The 23,225-nt window shown below is 31.2% G+C and overlaps 1 protein-coding gene across 11 annotated transcripts; it reads left to right on the top strand.

Annotated features, from left to right (window-relative positions):
* Positions 1–1,205: 1,205 nt before the first annotated feature.
* On the top strand, positions 1,206–23,134 carry LOC105250076 (muscle LIM protein Mlp84B). 11 transcript variants are annotated; one of them, XM_011255955.3, is made up of 9 exons: positions 1,206–1,392; positions 7,347–7,468; positions 8,682–8,847; positions 13,186–13,315; positions 16,153–16,249; positions 17,958–18,045; positions 20,093–20,389; positions 21,160–21,480; positions 22,381–23,130. In XM_011255955.3, exons 2-9 carry the CDS (start codon positions 7,354–7,356, stop codon positions 22,655–22,657), a joined length of 1,491 nt encoding a protein of 496 aa, XP_011254257.1. In that variant the 5' UTR covers positions 1,206–1,392; positions 7,347–7,353; the 3' UTR covers positions 22,658–23,130. The 11 variants fall into 11 exon arrangements, 10 of the variants coding, with proteins under 10 accessions (XP_011254257.1, XP_011254259.1, XP_011254258.1 ...); XM_011255957.3 differs by lacking the exon at positions 17,958–18,045 and adding an exon at positions 17,768–17,852; XM_011255956.3 differs by lacking the exons at positions 16,153–16,249; positions 17,958–18,045 and adding exons at positions 17,083–17,179; positions 17,768–17,852 and having other exon boundaries at positions 22,381–23,129.
* Positions 23,135–23,225: the final 91 nt, after the last annotated feature.

Below are 23,225 nucleotides of genomic sequence, written 5' to 3'. Positions count from 1 at the left end.
GTGTATCTTTATGTGGGCATAGCTTCTGCAATACATAAATACCATATTCTATTTAAAGATCATATATAATACTTCTTCATTTTTTTAAGAACCTATGGTACAAATTGATCACAAGACAAAAAATTTAAAATTCACAATCTTAAAATCGAAGATTTTAACTAGAAAAATTACTAATACGTGAATGATCGAAACTGAATTTACATTTTTCGTATTTATTCCGATTCTATTTCTATTACATTCTATTCCGGGAAACAATAGCAAAAAAAATAAAGAATTTTGATTTTCTGATTAATTGTAGTTCAGAATTATTTTCCTGTTTTCTATGTTACTGAAATTTGTAATTGATTAAACCGATTAATTCCTACCGAATCAGTTTTATACAAGGGATTATAATAATATCGTAGCAATAATTCTTTTTTATTATTTGCAGAGATAGATATAATTACAATTAAGTTATAGTATAAGATATAACTATAACTCTAACAGTACATATAAATTGTGCCACTCGCCAAATTGTCGGATCTTTCTGTTATTTTTTTTACAATTCGATATGTCAAGATATGCAAGCTACAGAAATGATTTATTATAACTTGTCATATCATTTGCATTTTGTATCAAGTTCATAACATTTAATTTTATGTCTAGCAATATTATTTTGATATTTAAAGATATGTATATTAAAGATATGTATATGCTTAAATAGATATTATTCTTTGGAATAGACTTTCAGTTTTAAAGTAGATATATTCATTCTTGAAAACTTATCTTGTGTATGTGTGTTTTTTGTCCCATCGATTTATAACAATACCTGATGATAACATTTGGCAAAAATTATTTAGGCGAAATTAGCTGCATACACACATTTTAAAGAAGATAAAAAATATATTTCTATATAAACATTATAATCACACTGTAAAACGTGGACAAAAGATTAGAAAATATTTAAACTCTCAAAAAGTAAATGTCAAATATCAATTGTCTGATCGAGGGTTAAATTGATTAAAGTATTTCAAAAATCAAAAATTGAAGTATTTCAAAAATCAAAAATCTTATTTTAAGTAAAGAAACTTTGAAATGTATGAAAATCATACTTCAATCCAAAGGCCCCTCAAATCTTATGTCGGCAAAGTTCCCGCCGCCCTTCGGCGTTCATCACTGGTATCACAGCATCGTCATCGGCAACAGCACTGACGTTCCCGATGCACACGTGCCGTGTGCAAAGCACAGGGGGCTATGACTAGGACGCTCCCGACGCGAGCACAGTCATTCGAATCCAGTATTAGTGCGGTGTAGAGTGCTCGGTGTTTTGTAATCCACTTACTCGAATTCACCTTTCTCTCTCTTTTTCTCTTTTTCTCTTTCTTTTCCTCACGCGACTACGATCGATTAGTGGTGAGTATCCAGATAATAGTGTGGGCGGATATATACGTACTTCTTTACTACTATCAGACACTACTACCGATGACGATACTCGACGATGTACAAAAACATGGCCATTTGTACTCCAAGAAGTGCATCTAAAATCACATTGCAAACGTGTTTTATCTCAGCCGCGTGATTTGTCTGTTTTCTATGTCTCTCTCTCTCTCTCTCTCTCTCTCTCTCTCTCTCTCTCTCTCTCTCTCTCTCTCTCTCTCTCTCTTTCTCTCTGTCTCTCTCTTTTTCTCTCTCGTGACATACCGAAATTCACATAATGTCCTAAAAAGTATTTACCGAAATTTTTGGACGCACATTAGGTCAGCTATTTAGTGAATTGTCATACATTACTGACAATGTACTTTCGAGCCTTTTTTATACAAATTAGTTTGCAATCAATAATTTCATCAGCAATTGGAATTATCAAGAATTCGCAAATTTATGTAGTCCATAAAATCTTGAAGAGAGAATTTCATTATTAATTATTAATATTATTTACGAATCTATCCATTTATCTGTGCAACAAACTAAAAAAAATAATTTCTTGTAATAAAATTAATAATTATCGGACAATCTATAGACTTTCATAATTTATAGGTCAACTAAATTTAACCTTTGTATAGCGCAGCTTGTTACTATTTTTAAATTTGTGTAGATTATGCGCATCTTTTTCAGTTTATTAAAGACAAAAGAAAGTAATATAAAAAATAATATAAAAAATATTTCGCTTTTGAAAACATAATTGAAACGAGTCTTTCAGATAAAAACTTTTGCTACAATAAGTTTTTATATCTTGACGAATTTCGAAAACAAGACATTTAAAAAATTTGAGACGAAATATTTTGTAACTCTGTTCAATAATATAGACAAAGAAGCAAGATTTAGTTAACAAGATTTAACATTAATTCGCGCAGCCGTCTACACAGATGGACAGAGTAAATTATGTCTGGATGCTATTTAGGATGGATATGCCATGATGGAAAATCTAATGTCTTTAAAATCTAATCTTGTGCTAGAAATATTCAAATAGAGCCATAATTACTGAACATAGATTTTACATTACGTTATAATTAGAAATTTGAGATATTAATATAAAATTTGACGAGCCGCGAGATCTGTCAGTTAATTTACTTATACAGTTGACTAGTAAATCATTGGAAAGAACAAAAAAAATAGAAATAAAAATAATAAAAATGTTACATTCCTTGTACAGAATAGAAGACGGTACTTACAATTTTAAGATAATGCTAAAGTAATTTTATTTTTCAATTAATTCAATAGCTTTTAATTACATTTAAACGCTAAAAATTATTTTATATACAAAAAGATACATAAATATTATTAATCTAATTTTCTCATAAAAATTTTTGTATATAAATTATAAATAATGCATGTATTTACATTTAATATAATATTTATATATTTAATATAATAAATAATAAATTTTACATAATAAATATACAATCGAATGCCCATTGTCATAAAAGTTATTATCTCACATTTCCGTAACGAGAGAAAAAGAGAGTTGACACAATTTTATTAATTTTAAAAATATCACGCATTCTCTTCTCACTTTTATTATTTACCGAAACTCAATCTCTCGTCGACTAACAATGCTAATCGAACTAACTTATTAAATAAATTTAACGAACGAAATATCATTATCAAGTTAAACAAATATGATTAGTCGAATAGTCTCCATGCTTATTTTGTAAAATCATTATAATGTTACTTGCAAACTGATTGCAAAACAAGGACCTAAATTAGAATGGATTCTGAAAATGAATATATTAAAAGATTGTTACTTAAATATTTATTACAATAAATACGTAAAAGTTATGTAAGAGTTCATGATATTTAAGAATGTCAATATTAGAAATATCATTAATTTGTTAACAATAAAAAAGAAACTTAATTTCTTCTATAATTTCAATCAATAATTTAAGCAATATTACCTAACAAATTAATTACATTGTTTTTAATACTTTAAATAATACGCAGACAAAACGGTTAAATGAACAACAATTTTTTTCTTCAATCTCCGTATCAATATTTTGATTTTCCATTTGCTTTAGTCATATGAACTAATGCAAGATATCGTATTACATCTGAAATATTTTACTACACCGGGTGTTATAATTATATATCATACGAGTATCATCGGGCGCTTAGGATTTCTTTACAGCGTGATTTAATTTTAGAATCTTAATTCCATCCGTTTGCTTATGCTGTCCGGATGTGATTTATCAAGTTAGTTTGAAACATGAAGCCACAATAATATTTCCGGATATTCGTGAAAATATTAAATCATCATCCATTGTGAGGGATTATTTATCTTAATTGCATTATCAAAACTGCAATGTTTCTTTCCAAAAACGATTAATCGATCATAATTGTTGTATAATAATGTATTTTGTCTCGTAACAAATTTTATCATCAAATATACGACAATAAATATAGTTAATAAATAAAAATATAAATAGAAATCATTTTTTGAGCGAATAACATTTCATACTCTAATTAAATTGTTACAGTTTTTCAAATAATTGAATTGTAAAAATAAAATATATGTAAAAGATTTATGTAAATATATATATTTTCTTATGTACGTTTTTTTATACTCTTTTTAAATATATTAGAAATATATTTGAAAGAAATATATAAAGCATAAGCTATGTCGTATAATTCTTCGAGATAAAAAATAAAATATGTATATAAAATGATAAATTCTTGCATTTTACGACATTTATATTTCTCCTAATTGGCAAATTATCATTTTCACTTCAAATCTAAAATTCAAATATTTTATAAAACGAGCATACTTGATAATCGCCAAATCGATGATTCACTCGTTTATTAGTGCCAACACTTACCGCAATTATTCATTCTTGGCCGTTTTCTATCATTATTTTACTCCCATTTTAATTTTAACTCATGTCGACATATTGCACAAACTATGACTCATTTTTAATAATATAAAACCGGCATTAAACTGTTTAAGATCAAAGATTGTGGTTCATCGACCGATGTCCATTGTTTTTAGTAATAAAAATAATATAAGAGAGAAAACACATGAGATCTAAATTTAAGACTTTAAAATTTTCTGTTTCACAAATAATATTATATTTAATTATTATATTTATTTATATTACATTTATTTATTATATATAGTAATATATATAACACACTTTTGAATTAAAAATTCCATTGTTTTTAGCTTTTATGTATGTAACATTATCAAGATTACATAAATATTTCAATATATATATTATGATACTTTATATAAAATTAATATTGAAAAAAAACTGAGAAACTGAAGTACAAAATATGGAATATAGAAGAAACTATTTTAGACAAATCTTTTAAATTTTTTAAATACAAATCTTCAAATTTTTAATACTATTGTATAATGTAATAGCACTTGAGCACATATACAAATACTTTGTAATCTCGCTGCGTGTAGGACATGCAAGTTAATTACCGTGCATTCCATACATCTTCGAATATGCGTGCGATTGAACAGTAGGGGTAACGAGGAAATCCGCTACCGTGGAGAACGTAGCACCTTCCCTAATACGGGCTCGCAGACTCGCCTCCACGCGTCTGCACGGATATAGACACGTGCTCTCTCGCTCTCTCTTTCTCCTGTTTCCTGCGCGCGCTGTCTGTTACCACTGCCTATGCCGCTGTTAACGCTGTTACTACTACTAGCGTGCCATACGTTGCTGTCTGCTACTACTGTAATAACAGAGCGTATCTATGTCGAATAGTTTTAATCGTTACAATGGTGTATATTTCCTGTAAAAATAAGCTAATACCCTTTCTTAGGCTTATTTTTACGTATTGTTTATTTATTTTTATTATTTTATTATTTTACATACAACTAAAATATGCTTGACTGAAAATTAATATACAATATAAAATATATACAGTAATAATATTGCAAATTTTACGAAATCTGCAGATAGAAAAAAATAAAGATAATATTAAAATATCTTCTAAAATAAATTTTATAGCATATATATATAAATCTATTTTCCCTTTATTATTAAAAAAATATTAAAATGTCTAGCAGTAACATCTAATATAATGATAGACTAAACTACTACTTATTTTCTAATACACTTATCATCACATTATATAAACAACGATATTTTATAAACCTAAAAATTTTTAATTTATACAGTAAATACAAAAGTGGTAGGCGATATAATGCGTAATATAATAGCTACAATGACAAGAATAGCTTGGCCAAAATAAACTGCCATATAACAAAGAAATATGAGAATCGGAAACCAGATCCTTTATCAAATTATATGATATAGGATTTGTAGAAAGACATATATATCTTTTATCATTATCATAAATAATATAATAATATCTAAAATCAGCTCTAATATTTGATTTATATTATTTATACATCTTCTAATTTTTATTGTTTCCGTTTCATTTATTATTTCTGTGGAATATTTATGCCATATAATATCATATCAAGTATATCACATTGTTATGTTTCCTTATTGCTTTTATTTACTATTTTTATTTACTAATTATTTATTTTGTATATTATTAAAATGAGATATTATGATAATGGAGAGATGTACAATCAACTATCAATGTTGCCAAGCATTACTATGCACACCCACTAACTTTCGAGCCAGACATCATCCCCATATTATTGTAATATGTATATCAGTTATCGTAATCTGTCTTTGTGTTTCCGACAATAATAACGGCATAAATATCTATATATTTTAAATAACCAGAAACTTTTCATATTACACAATTTAAGTCATTTCCAAAGTTAAATAATGAATATTTATCATGATAATCATATATGATGCTATTTTCTTACAATTATTATACATGTGTAGAAAAAGAAAGAGAGAGAAAGAAAGTTATCTTTTAAAGTTAAAAGATATCTTTGTGTGTGTGAATTTTTAAATATGCACAAATAATTTTGCTTTTTTTGACATATCTCATTTGAATAAATATTACGTCTTGTATGATTCATATAAGATTTTTTATTCTATACATTAAAATAGCAACATGTTTGTTTGAAAACAATCTGAGATAAATATTTATAAATTATGTATTCCTTATATATATTAATCTTATATACATTTTAACATCCTAATTTATTATACTAAAATTCATTAATCTCTTACTATTTATAAATCAAGATTATTTGATCATTTAAGTCATCATTATTTTCTTTATATATAATATACTTATTAATATACTTCTAATATTAAGAAAATTCTCCTTTATACTAAATAAAAAACACCACGATATCATGCGTTTCCTATACAGGAAAATAGTCGTCCTTATTTGCTAGATGCTACTATTCCACGCCCTGATTGTTGTGTGCGAAATACTTCGCTTCTCCTTTTCTTCGCCCCCGTTCTTCCACTTGCTCGATCGTGCGCACGTTTTAGCTGACCACAGAAATAGAATCCGTTGCCGACGAGTCAGACGGAAACGCGGATTGTTTACGTCCTCATAACGGCCAGTTAGGTAATCGAGATGGGTTACCGTACCGACGATGATTCCCCTCGATATTAATAAAGACACTGGGTTTAGTTTTCGTGGATTTTGAATTTTGAAATTACGGATTTTTAAAATAAAAATACACCTCGCGATTAAAATAAAAATACACCTCGCGATTGCATTGCAGTAGTTTTGTTTTAATACACTCAATGAAATCTTTTTTAAAGACTAAAGACTAAAGATTATATGTATATATATATTTCTAACATGTAGAGGTGACATTAAAAATTAATACACTTTTAATTTTGAAGTTACATGTCATCAAAAAATGATTGACAGAAATAATTTTTCGACTTTTATCAATGAATAATTTTATGACAAATATAATTAAACGCAATAAAGTAACACACGGACGATAAATTATCTTTTTTTTTGTTTAGTGTAAAAATGCCTTTCAAGCCTGTGGAACATCCAAAATGCCCTAAATGTGGCAAATCTGTTTACGCTGCAGAAGAGCGAGTTGCCGGTGGACTAAAATGGCACAAAATGTGCTTCAAGTGCGGTGAGTAAACAAACATAATCTTGTAAATTGGAAATAAAGTGGATGAGTACTTTCTTTGGCGCATAATAAATTGATATCTTAAAATTAGAACAACACCAGTGTCATTTTGCAATTTAAAAATTGAAGGAAAGAAGATATGTATATGAAAAAATTGTATTACCTATTTATACTTATAAGATATTAAAAACATATTCTGTTATAGTTTTATATTTTCTCTTGCGGGGGGGGGAGGGAGAAAGACTGGAATACTACTATATTATAGTTTAATGTTAAATTGCAATTTTTAACATAAATAATATCTTATTTTATGTGGAGAGAACAAAAAGAGCTAATTTATTATAATTTTATTACATATTTTATTACAATCGTTTTCATAAAATTTTATTTATTACAAACTTGTAGTTTATGAAAGGACATGTTTCTGATAATTACAATTTTTTATGATAAAAATAATACAAATTATCAGTGTCAGATAGTCGCTTTTTAAATAATCATTTAAATAAATATAACTTTAATAAGTTTAAGAACATTTTCAAATTTCATCTGTAATAAAAATAATTATATTAATATAAGAATCATAAAAAAAGTTTATTTTGTAAAATTTATTTGCTTATACATGGTGAATATTTAATGGTAAACTTTTTTGTGAGAAGTGTTCTATGAAAAATGTGGCCGATTATTTTCATTACGGAAGAGATATTATCGAGTTTCTTATTCTTGGACTAATCTAAAATAAATTTTGTACCTGGATAATTTGTCACGACTATAATTGAATCTGTATATTGGCCAAAGATCAATTGACAATTAACCGATAATGATTTTGGGTGCAATGGCCAATAATTTATAACAATCGTAATCAACATCGTGTCTTGAAGACACGTATTGCATATCATTGCACGTAAAAAATATGTATGTATAAAACACCTACATTGCATATCTTTTTATAAAAAATAATCATGATAATGGCATATTTGAGAGGGGAGACTATTCCTTAATAATAAAATGTAATTGAAATATATAATTAAATTATAGACTTATATTCGAAATATATACTTAAAAAATCATTGAAGAGGAATATAAATGAAATGTTTTTCAAATCGAATCTTAAAATAATATAGTTTACGGATACTTAACATCGTGCCATCAGACTCGGGTATACTCACAGCAGGAAATGCCATAATTTTCAATGATGTACGATGACCGTGTGTTGCAGGTCTTTGCGGCAAACTGCTCGACTCGACAAATTGCTCCGAGCACGAGGGCGAGCTGTTTTGTAAAGTCTGCCACGCTCGCAAATTCGGTCCTAAAGGTTATGGATTCGGTGGCGGAGCTGGCTGCCTGTCCATGGACCAAGGAGAGCATCTACAAGCGAAGAGCGAGTGAGTGCATCCGCTGTCGCGCAACCTCAATCCCGGTACCCTCTTCTTTCCTTATTCCTAAGTAGTGTACTCTACAACATGGTCCTGTATCGGAAGCGTATCTGTCCTATCTTTTCCACGTGCGTGAAATTAAAAGTCACCGATCAAACACCGTCGTGAACGCCCATGATCAAACATCATGATCCTTCTCTTCAATCTCCAGCAACTTGGAAGAAGCCATTGTCTGTGCAGTCTATACCAGAAAGCCGAAGAGCATCTACGTATACGTGTACAGCGTGTCCGATACAGTGAAAAAACCGCGTCCCTCCTTCCTGTTTTTTTCCTCCTGAATTCTCGAAGTATGACAAAGAGATAATCTAATTCAATTTGGTTTTTCTTTATCTTCCTCGTGAAATTAGATCGTGAAATTAGATCCTTTGTGTCCCGATAGTGAAATCTAGACGGTCCAATAGGATCAGACTGTTCTATTCTCACCTTTATGGAGTCTATATCATCACCGTAGTATAGGCGAGCATATTACCTCGTCTCTTTGTCTCCCTCATGGGACTCTTACATTGTCCTTTCATTGTCTTTTCTTCGTGTCATCGACATTCGGTATAATTTAGTCAAGTCCACGTTCAATCCTTTTCTTTTCCTCAAAAGTTCGTTCCTCACCGTCTCCTCGTGCGACCGACTGCCGTCATCGCACACGATTGACCGAATTGTTATCTTTTTATTTTCTTTTATTCTCTTTCCTTTTTTCTTCTGTACTTTTTTTCTTTTATGAAATACATGAGCTAGTTTATAGGATCATTTGTACCATCTGTAATAAGTGCCATTAAAAGTGGAAAAAAGGGAAAGATAAAACTGGAAACAAAACAACCAAGCGTGTCTTTTATTAACGAATAACACATGAATTTTTTCCCTTATCTTTCAGTGTGTAAATAGATGAATGCACGAATGGCGTGCATAACGAGCGTAATTTTCAAAAACGCGAAGTAGATTCGCGAAGTTGATGTTACGGTCAAAGTTGCAGAAGTAACAAATGCAAATTTACGAGATTTTACTTTAAATTCTACAATGAGATATCGAAATCGATTAGTATTAAATTATGTATGTCATAGACATGGAAAAGACGCGATTCCTTTATTACGAATAAATGTAAACATGATCTTCGTACGAGACTGTAACATCGAGATCCATTAAAAATCATACCATTTTCACAACTGGGGACTGTAACTTTGACTGAGATTAAACGACTCGCGACTCTATTTACGTGAATCCATGAAAGTAGAGTGCCGTGTACCGTTGAAACGAGCACTATCGCTGCACGTACCTTCTTTGTCTGTGACTTCGAGCCTTTGCGTACGAAACTCGCATCTTCGGCCCTTCGTACCCCTCTCTCTTTCGCCAAGAAAGGGAACGAAGCGTGTACGAAAACGAAAAAAAAAAAAAAACAAAAGTACGAAAAAAGATGCAAAAAAGTAAAGAAACACACGACACACCCCGCTCCCGCCAGCCCCGCCGAACACGAGCCAACCGGAGGCAACCATTGAACGATATACCGTTGTCACTTTATCACATAGTATGAGCTGCGTGATAAAGAGAAAATACCGAGTACGAGAATGGTGAGCATCGCGCGAGTCAAATTGCGCCTCTGTCTCTCTCTCTCTCTCTTTCTATCTCGCTATCTCTTTTTCTCTCGCTATCTCTCTTCTTTTTTTCTTTTTTCGCCGCGTGACAGAGCAGCTTCATTTTCTTTTTGGTAGCTTACATATATACGTAGCTCTCCCGCATGGCCTCTCGCACCACTTCTAATCCTATAATCTCGCTAACACCTTAACTATAGCGTGGGTGCTGGCGCGTGCGTGCGTGTACGTGCGTGCGTGCCCGAGTGCGTGTTAGTGTATTCGCGTATTATATCGATATAATGAGGTAATGGCGATCTTTTAACGACGTTCTTTTCGCGAAGTAAAGACAATGTTGCGATGACAACGCCATTGAGATAAACCTTGACATTTGTCGGTTATGTTTTTGTAGGCTGTAGTTTATAATTTAGTGCAGACGCACTTGTTGGAGCACTTTGTCTCTGAATAGGACTTCTCAGATTCCCTGCGCACTATCTTTTTACTATATTTTATAGAGTTGATTATTTTTCATGAAAAATTTTAAGTGGCACATAGAGAATTATTAAAAAAGTTTAAGAACTCTTATAAATTAAATTAAATTTTATTATTCATCTTTCGATTAACGAGAAAAAGGTGATACATCATTGAAATATGTGCTGAAAAATCGATCGCGAATTGAGCAAGAAACTAATAGAAAAAGAAAGCGCGCACCATCTGAAATTGGCTATATATTTATCTCTTAAGAAACAATATTATTGTAACATATTTGAAATTTTTGAGACATATACATTCGTCTTAAGTCTGACAATGAGACAAAGTAATGGAGAATACTTGGCTTGTTCACTTGGCTTTTCGTTTGCGCTTTTTTTGCCATACACATATGCGCGCGCGCGTCACTATACCGTAATATAAAACCTCTATCTCAACGGCGCAATTGTCACACTATAAGAAAGACAACACACACGATCGGTGTCACCTCACTGTGTCGATGATATTCCACCTCACGGTACGAATGTGTGCGTGCGCACGCACAGGCTCCACATTGCATCCAATATATATTTCACAGCACTTATATATTCTTCTATTTCTTTATCCCTTCTCTTTATCCTTTTCTCTCCGTTTTTCTTTCTTTCTTTCTTTCTTTTGCATCTTTCTCGCTGTACGACTGTACCGTATTACGATTTGCTTCTCGGCTCTCCTCTCTCGGGGCTCGGCGGAAGCCACGTGCCGTGGTTGCAAAGGGGAAAAATTACGCTAACACATTGACTAACACACGCCTAACACAAACTAATAATATTATTTGATATATTTGTGTCTATCTTATTTCCTGATCATCACATCCGACGAAAGTTTCTTTGATGCTCTTCGAATGAGAAATATTATGCACACAAGAAAGAATTGCTGACATGAAATCAAAACTAACAATAAAGTTTTGACATTATCTAGAATCTTTTTTAATTTGTTTTATAATTTAAAAGAAATAAATTTGAGAGATCAATATATATATATATATATATATATATATATATATATTTTATGCATATTGAATAGAATTGTATTCAAAATGTTGTCGACTAAAAACAAATAACTTGTAAAATAATTATTGATAATACTTAAAAAATTTAATTAATAGATGAAAATTTAAATAATAATAGATAATAAACATTCTTTTCATATAAATATCATGCACGTAATTTATTCACTCATTATGACAAGCCAATGCTATAATACAGCATCATTTTGACTTCTTTTTTTACAATAGGTTATTCGAAGAATTCTGATTCTGTACGTCGGATGTCTTTTGTGAGCTTGATAGTGCTATTTATTTTTGTTCGATTTTTGTAGATTAGTAACATTTAGATGTGGAATTGATGGATCGTCGTGTATATTTTAATAATTTTTTGATGTACTTTTATGCCATCACAAATCCTCTCCACAAAATATTTCGCAGATATGTTACTAGGATATAGATTCTGATATTCCTGCAACTATCAATCTCTCTAAACCTTACAAGTATTTGACGATTATATTTTCTTACTGTTTTTTTAGTAGAACACCTTTTCTCTTAGTTGTAAATATATATTTCAAAACTATCTTGTACATGGCATCAGTTCTTTTCTGTTTCAATTTTCTTCTTGTATAATGCTTGATTTTCTTTTCTATTGTATACATCTCTATATAATATGTTTTCAATCAATCGATTTCCAAAGAGAAAAACATGCTTTAGATTTTCAAATGAATTTTTTGAATGTGTGTTATACTACATATATTTCGATTTTTAAAATACTTTATCGAAATTGTTTGAGATTAAATCCTAAAATTAATTATTCCATAAAATTTACTTCTCCTTATATTATAGCTATTTATATTATATCAAATATATATGTCATGCGTGAACCATCAATTTCACTTCTTTCACAGTGATTTCTCTATCTGTGTGTGCTCGTATTTTTGATAGCTTCCACGTTCAATGCTTGATCCGACACTTGGATATTGTATTATGGGATTCAAAGATAAAACTAATATCAGTGAACATTTATAAAACGTCAACGTTAATAAATCATAAAATGCTATTTTGTGAAAATTTTATTGCATATATATATATATATATATATATATATATATATATAATGTATAAAAAATTAAATAAGTTGTGATTCGTTTTATCTCTGAACCTTACATTATATGTACACCTTTGACTGACGGACTTTAACACGCATGGATTTTTTAGGGGTGAATTATCGCGGGGTTCCAACGCCACTCTCGAACCACGAGCTATCGCGAAAGCACCTGAAGGAGAGGGATGTCCTCGCTGCGGAGGGTATGTCTATGCCGCCGAGCAAATGTTGGCCCGAGGAAGGGTGAGTATTTCAAAGGATACATACATGGCGTGTATTTAACACTAAATGCAAAATTAGGTATATCGAAGAGAACAATTGCAATTAAAGATTAAATTATTGATAAAAAATAATATATCTTTTTATTAATCATCGCATTATTCTTTTAATATCAAAATAATTTGAAAGCTAGTAACGTGACAGTAATTATACGGCTGCATTTAGAGTTAAACGCACACACAATAATAAATCTCTCGCTTCACCTTGGTGCTTCGACAGATCGTCCGCTCGCGTTTTAAAGAATAAAGAATCTTATACTTATTAAATAAATATATAATTTAGTCAATTGCTCTTGTGTGTGTGTTAAGATTCTTTTAATATAAAATACTATCAAGGTTTTACCTACATAATTAAGGAGATAATTTTTTAAATTGAATCAGTGAAAATATTATTGATTAAAACGACGTAAGATGTATCAAAATAAAACCATATCTTGCTTCTTATTGTTCCATTAATTAGGGTAGAATTTTACTGTAAGGTAAAATTTTACTGAACAATTAGTAATAATTAAACATCTTTGCAAGATGTAGTTATTTATTATAGATTGCTATTTTCTCAGAGAAATTTTATACACACATCAAGAGAATTAAACATATATAATTAATATTTATAATTAATATTTTTTTTTAATTCAGAATTATATACGTATTACATTATTTTAGATGTGATTTTCAGATTTGATAAGCAAAAAGTGTAACCAAAACTCTTGGTTAAAAAACTTAGATATTTCTTGAACAAAATATATTGCTATGTTTTTTATCTTATATATATAAAACATATGATTTTAAAATATTATTGATTAAAACAGAGATTATTATTAACATATTTTTTTAAAAGAGATTTTACTGATTTATAGTTATACATACATTTATAATTCAGATATTTAGTGATTATTCACTGGTTTTCGGTGATAATAGTAATTTCATTTAAAAACATCGTGAATATAACTTTCGAGATGATCTGTAAATTGATTTTACACAGTGCGCAAATATTCTAGATCTAGAATAATAAATAGTTGGAAAAATTTCTTCAGCTTTTAACTCATATTGGAAAATTGCAAGAATCAAATCTTTAATTTTTCACTTTTCTTTTGTTTTCAACTGATCTTACATCTAGTTTTAAATTGGCAGATGAGAGCTAAAAATAATCCTCCATATATTCCTCGAGTCGACCTTATTATTCTAGGTACGCGATATCTATGAGTGGGCCGGTCTCGAATCTGGACCGCGGATATTTCCGCGGGCGAGGGCGGCTCGCGGGGGCAACGTGCGGCGCGATTTAGCACGGAGCAATAAAATCAGCCGCTGACGCGGCGACAGACAGATTGACGCAATCGGCGTCCTCTTCGTCGCGCTTACTCACGCGTATTTCGGAAAATCTGGATGGAACCGCGTCGCGATAAAAATGCGCCACGAGTTACAAAACCACCCGCGGCTTTTGCCACGCGTCTAAATTTGGCGCGCGACGCGTGGTAATGCGCCATGTTCTCATAATCATATCCAATCTCCATTTCATAACAATGCGAGGAAAAAAATAGTAGTGGGAGGAAAGAGAGAGAGAGAGAGAACGAGGGTGTAGAGAGGAGTAAAAGAAGAAGAGGGAGAAGAAGAGGAGAACTTGTCTCTTCTTGATGCTAAGCCCAGTAACTTTCTCGGTGGTTTCGTCAGAGAACATCTTTGGCGATGCACCAACTGGCCGGTCAATCTTAGATGGCCCGATACCTAGCGATAAAATGGCTCGCTACCAGAAGAAGCGCCGTTCAGAATCAGAGAAACGGAGGCTAATTGCCCGACCGACAATCTGGTCCAGCGATAATTCGCGCGCGAAAACGGCATCGATCCATTTCTCTCATCGTTCGTGACTCATCGACATATCGTTGCAATCGTTTCTTCACGCAAGAATTCGATTACTTAGTTCTTATTAATTTCCTTTCATTGGATAAAAAGAGCACATTATAGGATTGCAATAAAAAATTAAAAATTATATGGAATATTACAGTAAATTATTTTCATAAGGTAGATATACGTGTAAAATATGCATTTATGATAGAATTTGAAAAATGACTGAAAAAAATTATAATTCTTGCATAATAAGAGATGCAAATTAAAATTATATTATCTTTCAAATATATCTTAAATTGAATTCAATTTTTAACTTAACTGATTGGATTTATTAAAAAAATATATGTTGCATTTTCACATATATCAAAAAATTATTAAAGTGTTATTATTTTAGTAAAATTTATATATATATATATATATATATATATATATATAAATACGTAAATAAAATTAATAAATAAAATTAATAAATAAAATTAATAAGAAAGGTTACATTTATCAGAGAGAGAATTATTGTTACTAAAATAAATATGATTCTCTTTTATCTCTCATATAATTTATCTCTCAATAAATGCAATATTTATATAATGGAATAATATATAGCCTGCTAATTGCAATAACATTTATAGGTCTCGATAATTTATTATAAAATATTATTCATATCATTTTGTTTCTCTTGAGACGATAAACGATCGATCTTATACCAGGATGCGGATGCAGCATCTAGTTTGAAATCTTTGATTATTGATATATATATATATATATATATATATATATATATATAAAACAAGGATTTATCGAGAAAAGGAAATATATTAAACGTAAAACTTAAAAATAAAAATTTCTCAAAGTCGGAAAGGTATACCCGACGATTCGTCGCGGCACCAAGAACAGCATCGACGACAAGCGTCTCGTCGTTCTATTAAATCGTCGTTTGGTCAATCATCATTCTTGTAATAGGCTTACCATAAAATGTGCTTCAAGTGCAAAATGTGTCGTCGAAATCTGGACTCGACGCTTCATTGCGATGGTCCCGACCGCGAGATATACTGTCGAGGTATCTTTCATCTAAAGAATCTAAATAATCTCCTTTACGGCTTCCGCCAGTCCTCGATTCTTTTTCGATTTGTTGCACAGACATCCATACTGACAGTTCTTTGTGTTCTGATACGTTGAACGATCACTATCTAGAATGTATTTGTTTATCTGTCTCTGTTCATCTCCGTCTGTTTTCATTCTGACTCGTTCGTTCTTGTTATTGTTGCCCATTAAAACTAATTTGTAATTCTTCCCATGCCGCCAGGAGACAGCCCCCGAACATACAAGGGCTGGAGAGGAAGGATCGTAATCGTCAATTATTTTGCTACTTCTTGTCTCATCAACGTTGTAGACGTGAATGTCTGTTTATCCGTTCTATGTCGCAAATTTTGACAATTATGATAGATAGACTAGTATAGAGCGTTTCTCAGAGAGAATGACTATACTGCAAGAAATAATATAAATATTAAAGATCAAAATATAAAGGAAAGATATCATTTTAGTACAATTTTAATTTAAGAATTAATTATAAAATATTGTATATTGAATATTTGAAGTAAATTTCGTAAACGTCTTTCAATTTTTATAAATTTTATGAAAATATAGTCATTAGAGAGTAATATATATAAATATTATAATCTTTCTAAAAATAATGAAATGAATAAAAATTTACGCAGCATTATCTGTCGCTGCTGTCGTAAATTTTGAAATAAATCTTGGCGGACTCCAAGAAGCGCTTTTAATGTCTGCGCCTCTGAAAGATACCGATAAAAAAAAGATATAATTTAAAAGAGCACTTTTGCCTCTTCCTGAAATTTTTAGTGACTAACCTACCCTTTGTGTTTCGTGCAGCAATGGCACAAGGAATGCTTTAAGTGTGCCAACTGCTCCAAAAGATTAGATTCCATCAACTGCTGTGAAGGTCCTGACAAGGACATCTATTGCAAAGGTGAGAACACGGTACGATCGTATGTGCGAAAATATAATGTACAGAATATGCAACGCAACATAGCACACATTAATTTAATTCACATACACAAATAATTTATAATTAAATTATTATACAAATATTTTTAAATTATAAGCGTGAAAATATTGTTCAAATTAGTAACACTGAAAAATAAGATTTTTTTTAACAAACTGTGCCAAAGTTTTAGTAAAGGAACTAATTAATTTTTAAATATTGTGAAATTAAAAAATTGAAAGCAGTATTTTTTCTTTATGTATGTATTGAAAAAGATATTAAATGAAACGCGCTAAAACATCTTATATAAATTTGAGATACATATACAATTTTAATAGATGTAATATATTTACTTATGTAAAAATATATCTTTCGGAAACTGTAGAATATTCTAGAAATATATACAATTTATTTATTAAAATTCGATAAAGGATTCGATAAAAATTATGATAATATAAAACAGAATCCGAATAAGATCGCATCAGCGTACCTGTACGATTATATCTTCGTCGCAGCTAATTATCACGAGATAACGTTAGGCGACGTGAAATCTTTAATCGATATTGTCTGCAGTATGCTATGGAAAGAGATTCGGGCCGAAGGGTTATGGCTACGGCCAGGGTGGCGGCGCCCTGCAGAGCGACTGCTATGCCAATGGGTGGGTTTTCAGAATCGGGACTGAGACGGGAAGCACGCGAGAGAGAAAAATCCCGCCTCGGCTTCTACACTTTCACTATATATGATGCGCTTGTCTGCTTAACAGCTTGCTATCCGAAGAAATTCGGTCCGCGGGGTGTCGGCCACGCCGGGATTATGTGGAACGGATTGCAGTGCGATATTGAGGACGAGGGGTACGCGCCCCCCTTAATTATGCCATCTCGATTATTTCGCGCGCGTAAACAGGATGCCCGGAGCGCGCGAGCAGCGACAGCTTTACCTTTGAGCAATTTAGTGCCAATTTTGTGTTAGCGAAAAATTCATCAGATTTATTCTTGGCATTTGCAGTTTGTCCTGAGAAACGAGTCAATCATTGTATTTAAAAAAAAGCATTTGCAATTGAATAAACAAATGTTCTATATCTTCATGACATCTCTTTGTAAATGAATAACAGAAGAATATTGATTATTTTTGCCCCAAGGCATTTTTCGTATGAAAATAAGAAATATTCTGAAATAAAATATAATGTTAATTCAAAATTGAATTAAATTTCAAAAGCAAATACTTTCAATGGCACAATACTATTTTCCGCTATTAAACGGTAAATTTTTCCAAGGAATATAACAAGGAATTTCATGGGGAATGTTAATTTAAAATAAATTTTACAATTAAGAATATGAAAAATAAAGAGAGAAAGAGAGAGAAAGAGCGAGATTTCGAGTTAATCTTAAAATATATCTGTAATTTAATACAATTTGTACGATTTCTCCCGAATGAGTTAATCATATTTTTGCAAATATGATTATGCTCTCTCCAATATATATATATATATATATATATATATATATATATATATATGTGTGTGTGACTTACATTTTAATCGAGAAAGCTCTTTCCATTATTTTCTTATATTGCGAAATTTGCCTTAAATTCACAGAAATCCTTTTTTTAATAGAAATAAAACATTAAAAACACAATTTATATATTTTGAATATAATAATATATCACAAAAATAATAAATAAAAGATAAATTTAAGAATTGAATTTTCGCTGAGCAAACATCGGCTTCGATTTTCTCGAAGAATACAGAAAGATTGTCACTAGCACGTGCCTTCTCCGGAACACTCTGTACACGCGTGCATTTGTGTGTGTCCGTGTACATACAATATGTATATATACATATATACATACATATAAACCGACGCCTTAACGCTTTGCGCTATTACTCACCTTGGCATCACGAATCAGCTGATCGTATCGGAATATCGAGTGTTTCTTATCAAGCATTTTTTAATGGCCATCGATTTCAAAAAAATTCACGTTTAAAGTACTTACGCGTTCAGTTAGTACGTCACAGACTCTTCCATATACATTCGACATTCCTGTTGCTTCACGGTCTGTAGGATCTTATGCATGTACTTATGACGATCGACGATTAAAGCGAATCTGAAATTCATGTAGAATCGTTACTAATATAACCTTCTGCAACTAGATATCATATCACTACATGTGTAAATTAACGATTCTCTCACATTTTTCTTTTACTAACTAAATAAGAAATTAGATGTGTGATGTATAATTTATTCGAGACATCTTGAGATAAAAATTTCGTAATCGTATGTTGAGGCCAAAAGAAAATTTGATTTTCAATAATTATATTTTTATAATTGTAATTCGTTTTGTACGTAGAAATACAAAATATTATATTGTAATTTTTATAATTATAGAATTATTCAATACCGAATTGTTTATTTTACGTATCTTATGAATGATTTTTGTATTCCATTTTCAATATTATACAGTATATATAAAATAATTCTCTTTTATAATCTAATTTTAATGATAGATATATATCTTCTTAATGAGAAATGCAAGTTTGTGTATCTTTTTAATAATGAAAATAGCAAAAATAATAAAACATGAAAAAAACTTTAATATCTCTTTTGCGTGCCTTAACAAGCGATTAGTATCGATCAATCGCCCCGTCATTCGCATGCAATTTTGTTTTTTCTGACTGCACGAACAAGTCGTAGAGATAGGAAAAGCGAGGCGAATTGAGATCATACTCTTCGGAAAATCCGATTGTGAGTGGCTTCCGTTGTCCTAGCATGAATTCCAAATACCTGATCCAATATACTAGAGATAATTGGACAGAGAGATCAATCGCCTTTTCCTAATCTATACGATTCGATACATACGATTGCCAAATGAGAATAATAACGCGAGTGACTCTTTACGCAGCGATGCGGCTCCTCGCACCACCGTGATCGACACCGCGATAATCAAGGCCCCGCCAGGCAAGGGCTGTCCTCGTTGCGGTGGCGTCGTCTTCGCCGCCGAGCAGGTGCTCGCCAAGGGTCGTGAATGGCACCGAAAATGCTACAAGTGTCACGATTGCACCAAAACCCTGGACTCGATCATCGCCTGCGATGGCCCGGACCGGGACGTTTATTGCAAGACCTGTTATGGGAAGAAGTGGGGACCGCACGGATACGGATTCGCATGCGGCTCGGGATTCCTCCAGACCGACGGGCTCACGTAAGTCGTGCCCGATGCCGAATCTAAGACTTTATATTTGTAACTCTGTTTTTACGTGTGACTATAAATATAACTCAACTTATGTAACCGAGCTCTGCCGGGTTTCTATAAATGTGCGTTGAATGAGAAAGTCTCCCGAAGATTTCAAAAGATTCCATAACTTCGCTAATTCATGATTGTTTTTAACAATATATAATATTGTTAAAAGAAGTTAAAAATGGTAATAGTTTTTGTTAAAGTTACGATAAACTTTTGTGAAATTTACTAGGAAAATTTGTAAAAATATTGATTTCACATACATATATAGAACATGTACAGAACGATCCTGTTATATTAATGTGAGGGGAGTCTATACCAATTTCTAATATAGTTTATTAAAAATAAAAAAGAAAATTTAAAACAATATTATATTGAAAAATATATTACGGCATGCACATACATATAAGTATACGTATAATCTAAATAAATTAGATATAGATATAGAAAACCCGACAGTGTGTGTGTGTGCGTGTGCGTAAAAGATAAAAACGGTAAAAACTAAAATTGTTAAATTTCAAAAAATAAACTTGACACAATAAAAAAATACAATTTCAAGACTATACTTTGAAAATTTCTAAACAAAATATATATTTATTTTTAATTGATTATTTTACTGTATGCTTTTTAAATAAAATAAAATAATTCAAATGAAGTGTGTGGATTAAGCTTAAATAAGAAAACTAAATATCAATTGATGAGAACTATTGATATGATTACGTAATTATCCGCAGGGAGGAAGAAATTTCAGCCAATCGACCTTTCTACAATCCTGATACGACCTCGATTAAGGCGCCAGCTGGGCAGGGTTGTCCCCGTTGTGGTGGCATGGTGTTTGCTGCAGAACAACAGCTTGCCAAGGGCACCATGTGGCACAAGAAGTGCTTCAATTGTGCCGAGTGTCATCGGCCCTTGGACTCTATGCTGGCATGCGATGGTCCCGATAAAGAAATTCATTGTCGCGCGTGTTACGGAAAACTCTTCGGGCCCAAAGGTTTCGGGTTCGGCCACAAGCCGACTCTCGTCTCGACAAACGGAGATCATGCTCCCTCATAGTAAGTACATTTCACAATTCCGTCCTCGGGAGTTTCTGAAATATAGCGAAAAATATTATAATGAAAAGTTTATTTTCAAGAAAATTTTAATGATAACTATTTTAATACTGGATCTACTTGATTATAATTCTTAATCTGAATAATTATATTGAAAAAAATAAATAAAACGTGTAAAATATAGCATGTCGATTTATATAACACAGTAATGTAAATTCACAAGCATATCTTAGGAAAAGAAAATTTGATATAATTTATAGCAATTTGTATTTAATTTATAAAGTAATAGTAATTAAATATAAATTGCTATAAATTATATCAAATTTTCTTATATAAATCGACATATTTAAAAGAGTATAGAAATTTCAATAAATGAAAGAATATATTTTTAAAAATAAATTTGAGAAATATTTTTTCTTAATGGAAATTTGAATAAAAGCTATTTATTTTGTACTATCATAATAATAACAAATTTTAATAATAATAGAGTAGATTTTTATCAATCTATTAGGAATTGATGAAAAAATAAAATAAATAAAACATCCCTATTTATCTATAATCTCAGTTTCTTTTTTAATTTTAGATAATACAATTTAAAAACATTAAGAAATATTATACATTTAAAGTTTTTTTAAAGTTCTTTAAAAAAAAAAGAAATATCTACTGTTTTTCAATTTTTCGGCAATATCCGACACATATGAAACATAAATAAATCAAAATTTTTTTCAACTTTGAGAAATATTTCTTTAAGATATAAATATATGTAAATATACGTACATAATTTCGAGACGAATGAAAACATGTAGCGTAATTTCTTCTGGCTATCTTCCTCGAATCAAATCAGCTTCCGATTTCTTTACACGATCCATCCTAGATTCTTAGGTATTGATTTTTTTTTCGCAGCATCGATGCTAAACCCCAAGTCGGTCAGAAGCGAAATGACGGAAATGGCTGCTCACGCTGCGGCTATCCGGTGTACGCCGCCGAGCAGATGATCTCGAAGAATCGCGTATGGCATAAGCGATGCTTCAGTTGCGGCGAGTGCCATCGTTCCTTGGATTCGACGAATCTAAACGACGGTCCGGATGGGGATATCTACTGCCGCGGCTGTTATGGCCGGAAATTTGGGCCCAAAGGTGTGGGCTTCGGAATAGGCGCGGGCACCCTCACGATGGCCTAATTGTCACCAGCACCCCTACATACCGTTTGAGGAGAATCCTCGCATCCAGTCATATATATTAATGTAAATACATATATATAAATATATATATATATATATTTATATATATATTTATATATAGGAAGGTCTTTGACTGTGTATCTTCGACAACAGACGAACGCGCGCTGCTCCGGGAATTTCGATTTCTCCTTTTCTTTCGACGATTCGATGATTTCGATGACTATGCTTTCATTATTGCGAACGCGATCGATGAAATGCGAAGAATGGTGACGTGAGCTCATAATTGAGCGTAAACGATAAGCCACTGCAGATTGTTGATGTTATCGCGATATAATATATTGCACACATTGATTATATTATAAATAAATTATTTATTGGATAATAATTTCTATCTGTGATATATGAATCAAGGAAAAGAATTGAATGTCATTTTAATAATAATATGATTCCTGCAGACATATATACACACATACACATTTTCCTCTCTTCGAATGAAATATGAAATTTTAACATTAAAAAGATAAGAAGATATAAGAATATATATATATATATATATATATATATATAT

Source organism: Camponotus floridanus, unplaced genomic scaffold (genome assembly GCF_003227725.1).
Source record: "Camponotus floridanus strain SB8 unplaced genomic scaffold, Cflo_v7.5 scaffold17, whole genome shotgun sequence".
NCBI lineage: Eukaryota > Metazoa > Arthropoda > Insecta > Hymenoptera > Formicidae > Camponotus > Camponotus floridanus.
This window is presented reverse-complemented; position numbering and strand designations above follow the sequence as displayed.

Coding starts and splice junctions, on each gene's coding strand:
- LOC105250076 (XM_025407360.1), top strand. CDS start 7,354: ATGCCTTTCAAGCCTGTGGAACATCCAAAATGCCCTAAATGTGGCAAA. Junction 16,250..17,957: donor CCGCGAGATATACTGTCGAG/GTATCTTTCATC, acceptor TCTGCTTAACAG/CTTGCTATCCGAAGAAATTC. Junction 20,390..21,159: donor CTCCAGACCGACGGGCTCAC/GTAAGTCGTGCC, acceptor AATTATCCGCAG/GGAGGAAGAAATTTCAGCCA.